This window comes from Benincasa hispida, chromosome 12 (genome assembly GCF_009727055.1).
Source record: "Benincasa hispida cultivar B227 chromosome 12, ASM972705v1, whole genome shotgun sequence".
In the NCBI taxonomy this organism is placed as follows: Eukaryota; Viridiplantae; Streptophyta; class Magnoliopsida; order Cucurbitales; family Cucurbitaceae; genus Benincasa; species Benincasa hispida.
This window is the reverse complement of record NC_052360.1, coordinates 71,131,677-71,137,526: the sequence shown is the minus strand read 5'-3', so window position 1 is coordinate 71,137,526 and position 5,850 is coordinate 71,131,677. Positions and strand designations below refer to the sequence as shown.

At 30.1% G+C, this 5,850-nt stretch overlaps 1 protein-coding gene across 1 annotated transcript; it reads right to left on the bottom strand.

Moving 5' to 3' along the window:
• Window positions 1–693: 693 nt before the first annotated feature.
• LOC120092608 (major pollen allergen Ole e 6-like) lies at window positions 694–1,261 on the bottom strand. The gene is made up of 2 exons (XM_039050749.1): window positions 978–1,261; window positions 694–766 (listed from the first exon to the last, which is right to left on the bottom strand). Exons 1-2 carry the CDS (start codon window positions 1,198–1,200, stop codon window positions 741–743), a joined length of 249 nt encoding a protein of 82 aa, XP_038906677.1. The 5' UTR covers window positions 1,201–1,261; the 3' UTR covers window positions 694–740.
• Window positions 1,262–5,850: the final 4,589 nt, after the last annotated feature.

The following is a 5,850-nucleotide window of genomic DNA, read 5'->3' as shown; positions in this document are numbered from 1 at the left end:
TCCTGATACTCCCAAATCCACTATTAGTCTTTGTACTTTCCTAGGAAATACTCTTGTATCATGAAAATCAAAGGAGTAAAGTGTGATATCTTGGTCATTTGCAGAAGTCAAATATAGGGTTTTAGCTTTTGCCACTTATGAACTTGTTTGGCTGTCTTCTTTACTTAAAGAATTGAGCATTTTCATTACAGAACCATGTCTTCTTTACTTAAAGAATTGAGCATTTTCATTACAGAACCATCTCTTTTATTTTGTGATGATTAGGCTACTATTCATTGGGCAAAAAATCCAATTTTTCATGAAAAGACAAAATACATTGGATTTGATTGTCACTTTGTTGGTGATAAAGTAGCTAATGAATTAAGCTCTTACTTGCCGGTTCTTATTATCAACTTGTTATATATTAACTAAAGCTCTTGCAAAACTCATTTTTCTATATGATAAGCCCCTCAAATCAATTGAATTTTGTGATCATATCTATGAGAATAAGGATTAAACAAAATGCAAATGGGTATAAGAGTTGATAAACTATTTATAGGAAATTATAAATATATTTTGTTTTTAAATAAAAATAACACCCACCATGGCAATGATCCATTCACATATCAATAACACCAAAGACCAAGAACTTTATTAATTTTAATATTAAATTACATTACAAGCTTGATTTTGATACAATATTACTACTTGATGATATCCTTCTCAAGCAATCTTCTTTTCTTTTGTTCCTCGATCATTATTCAATGCAATTCGATGTGTAGCTTATCTGTAAAACAAATATACAACAACTTAAATTAATATAAAAATAATAATTTTTAAATTGACAAAAAAAAGACATAAAAATATTTTTGTTATATATTGTCGATCTTTATAATGATGTAGAACTCATAAATGTATAAAATGTCAATAAAATTGACGAAAAAATAAGGTAATATCATGGATGTTAGTAGAGAGATAGAAAGAAGAAAGAGTCGTACCAGCGGTTTCTTTTTCATCACAATCCTCATCACATTTAACTTCACAAAAGCTTTGGCCATTGCCTCCTTCAAGGCATTCCTTCTCACAAGTTTCATAGCAAGACTTGTATTTGGCCTCAAATTTGGCCTCATATTTTTCCACCTCTTCATTGGCAGTGGCAAATTGAAAAGCAGCCATCACAACAATGCACATGAAAAACACTGCAATAATCTTCTTGGCCATTTTCCTTTTGGTGTTTTGTTTTGTTCTTCCTTTGGTGTGTTTTCTTTTGGTGATGATTCAAGTCTTGCTTTTGTGAGTGGATGAAGTTTTGGGAATATGAGAAGCACTTTTTATAGCTAGAGATTTAGTAAAGCTAAATTTAGATCAATAGCAAGATGACCTAAAAATGGATTTCTTGGCCTAAAAAATGTTGTGTTAATATTGAACAAGAATTGTATGCCATACATTCATAACAAACATTGAACTAGCTAGCAATAGAAAAACATATTGAGCAAAACAAAATTTTCTTTTATTGAGTGCTACTAATGAATTTTTTAAGGAAATGAAATATTTTCATTAAATTATGCTTTGCATTGACTATACACAATGCTTTATATGTAGTGTCTATCTAATCTAAATAACATAACTTAACTCAATTGTTGTGTTGAAATTTAAAAGAGGGAAAAAATTGAAGTAAAAAGGGTTCCTAGTATTTAAGTTACTTCAATTAAGTATACTTTCCATGGCACGTATCTTTTTTTCAATTAACTTCCCTAGCATATAAAAATGGTAAATTACACTTTTAGTCATTGAGATTTGAGGTCTGTGTCAAATTAGTTTCTATGTTTCAAGATTGAATAATCAAGTCCTGTGGTTTAGAAAATGCTTGATTTTGTTCAAGTCCCACTGTTTATTATTTTATTTTCATTTTTCCCCTTTTGTTTTTCTTCTTCCTTTTCCATGGTCTTTCTTTAATATTGTTTTATTTTTAAAAAAGAAAAAAGAAACTAAAAATGTGTAGTGAAAAAAAAAAGAAGAGAGAGATGAGGTAAAAAAAATATATATGGAGAGAAGCATATATTGGGGGGAAGATGAGAGCTCTCATCTGTGCTTAAAGAAGAAAATCAGTAAAGAATGGAAAGAAAAAGGAAAAAAAAAATACATTTTTGGTCCCTAGGTTTTGGGTCTAGTTTCTATTTGGTCCTTAAGTTCTCAAATGTTATACATTTGGTTTTTAAGTTTTGAGTTTTGTTTCAACGTAGACCTAAGTTTCAAAATGTTATAATTTTACCCTATGCTTGAATTTTGTTTCAACTCGATCCCTACGTATCAAGATTTTACATTTTAGTTGAATTTTTTCACAGATAGAAAAAATGTCAAACTATTTACAGAAATAGCAAAAAAAAAAAAAAAAAATACTAATAGACACTGATGGACTTTTATTAGCATCTATCATATAGTATAATGATAGACTTCTATCAGTTTCTATCACTGATAGACTTCTATAAGCCTCTATCAAAGAAGATTAAATTTTGTTATTTTGTGTAAATAGTTTCCCTTATTTTTTCTATTTTTGAAAATCCTCATTTTTAACCACAATTTTTCATTAAATACTCACTTTCAATCATTGACGTCAATTTTTATTCATTAATTGAAAATTATTATGAAGTAATATTATAAATTTAATTTGAAAAGTGATACAAATAGTGAAATCTAATTAATTTTAATTCTTCTAATAAGTTTTAATTTATTAACATAAATTAACCCAAAGACGTAAAATGATTATTTAGTGAAAAATCGAGGTTAAAAGTGTAAATCTTGAAACATAGGGATCAAACTGAAGCAAAACTCAAATGTCAAGAATAAAATTGTAACATTATGTAACCTAGGGACTAAAATGAAACCAAACTCAAAATTCAAGAAATGGGTAACATTTTGAAACCTAGGGACTAAATAGAAACAAAATAAAAAACCTAGGGACCAAAAAGATATTTTTCCAAAAACAAATTAGTGAAGATGGGTTGAAGATGTTGAGAAATAAAGTCATAAGTTTGAGGGTGAAAAAGAGAGTTTTTAGAAATGTTGATTTTTTTTTGACAAATAAAAAAGTTTAAAAAATTTATTATTATTATTAATTTTTTTTATTATGGCATGTGTAAAAACAGTGACTCAAATACTTTTCAACTAGTTTATTTTACATAACAAACTTCATATCTTGTAACGGTCAAATGGTATGTGTTATAAATACAGCTAATTAGAACAAAACAATATAGAATTCATCGTACTTTTTATTTTTCTGTAAACTACAACTGCTGTAAGCAATATTCAAGTGAGAAAGAAAAAGAGTCTTCCCGTGGATGTAGGCTTGTTGGTCAAACCACGTAACTCTACTTGTTCCTTCTTCTTCTCTTTATCTTCTTCTTCAATCTTCATCTGTTTCTCTGCAAATCAATGAAAATACGATTTTATAATCAAATCACAACATTTTCAGAGTATCGAGTTCCAACGAGTAAAGAAATTCTCTCATCAAGTAGCATCGAGTCAAGAACTTCTCTCATCGAGTAGCATCGAGTAACGATTAATACTCATCGAGTAGCGTCGAGTAAAGATAAATACTCAACTAGTTCCATCGAGGAAAGAACAAAAACTCATCGGGGAAAGAAGAAAGAAACCATCGAGTAACAAGTAAAAATTCATCAAGTAACAAGTAGATACTCATCGAGGAAATAATAATGCTTATCGAATAAAAGAGAAAAACAGAGAGAACTTCAGTGAAGAAACAAAGCTTTCCTCAGCCTTTTCTTCACCAACTTAGAATTGATCTTGATTGAATTGGGCCTACACAAGACAGTATAATCCAACAAAATTGGTATCAGAGTGTTTGAAGATCATCAAAATCAATGTTCTTCAAGCATCAAGATACTAAAAAAAATCGTTAATGGCATTCTTTTCAGGTTAGTGATGGTTGTTGCTAAATTTGAGATAGAAAAGTTTGATGGAAAGGGTGATTTTAGTCTGTGGAAGGCCAAAATCAAGGCTATTATTGGACAACAGAAAGCCCATAGAGCCCTTTTAGACCCATCTACTCTGTCACCTGTTGGAGTTTACGCCCTAAGTCTCAAAGGGTCCTATAGTTTGTAAACATTATTGAACAAACTCGTTTTGTATTTAATAAAATATATGATATTTTATTCATTGTCTATAAAATATATGATATTTTAGTTGCATTAACCACAAACCAATAAACTAACATACAAGATTATCTTTGTAACTTAAACATGTATGTAGAGATATATAGGTAGATCATATTTAAGTGATAACCTAAATGGTCTATAGTATATGGATAAGGCTGGGTACCTTATCTTAGTGACATTACGAGTATGACCTGCTTTGTAGGTGTTATAATTGTTGTAAAGTACTACAAATGATATGATTCTGATCATTCATGTATAGACATGCGAGCGAGGATATTCTATACAAAGGAGTTTGTATAAGATTGGACCACGAAATATTTAGTCTCATTATATAATGTCGTTCATAATAGAGACTTACATTTCACTAAGATGACCATAGGTAACATGACCTTAATCTTGAGTGAGTTGTGAACTCCTGCCTATAAGGGCAGTCCTTTGATTTATATGGGTGAGAGTGGCCAGATACCCAACTCAACAAGTCTACCATTTTGGAGATATGTCTGATGGGGAGTTGGGAACTCAGCTACACAAGATGAAATTCACTCATTCCCCGAGGCAGGGGTAAGTAGATAAGTTGCTCCCTTAAGGGCTAATTCCGGGTCTTGAACAATGTGGTGCCACACCCTCTCCTGATCCGAGAGGGGTTTAGTCATAGTTGGACTATGATCTATTGTTTATTAGAGGGATCAGTGGTACTTAAGAAGTTAGATGTAACTATAGGGGAAAATGGTAATTTGGCCCAGTTGTACTTACGAACAATTTGTGAAGGGTCATCTTACTATTGATTGATTATATCAAATGGACACAGAAATACATCTATAGTGCAAAGAGTGCAACTGTTCGTCTTTAGTGAGTGCCCGAAAGTTAACGGATGGTGAATATTCTAATTAAAGAATTTAATTAATTATTCATGTACCGTTGGAGCTTCAAGCTACAGGTCCATGAGGTCCCCTTGGTAGCTCAATAGGATTAATTGAGAGTCAATTTTTGGATTAATTTAAATTATTCAAATTTATAAAGAGATTTAATTATATATGATATAATTAAGTTGATTCAATTATATGTGATATAATTGGTATAATGTATTTAATACATTATAGCTTAGTGGGAGGAAATAAATATTTGAATGAGATTCAAATATCTTTTCTATGAATTGGATTTATAGTTGTTAAATTTAATATAAATATGATTTATATTAAATGCCACATAAAAGAGAAAAGAAACTATAGCTTATATTGTATGTGATACAATATTAAAACTATAGGTTATATGTTATATTTGATATAACATAAAATTTAACATATATATATATATAAATATGATAAGTTAGTTATCATATTTATATTTATATTATTATTATTTCAATAATAAGGAAGGGAGTTACGACTCCCTTCCCCTTATTTTCTCTCCACCCACGTAAGTGGGTGGTGGTTATTTTTGGCAAGTAGAAAGGAAAAAGTTTCTTCTTCTCATTAAGGGGCTGATAATCAATTTTTTGATAGAAAAGAGAAAACAACAGAAGAATTCTGTGTGTTTGAGTTTTTGAGAGAGTTGTCGATCTTTCCTCATAACCATTAAGTTTTCCCTCAAAACCAAAATAGTCAGATACCACCACTCTTGGGTACTCACCCTGAGAATACTAAGGAAACATTTATGATAGTGTTCAATTTTGTTCGAGGTTATTCTTAAAGAAAGT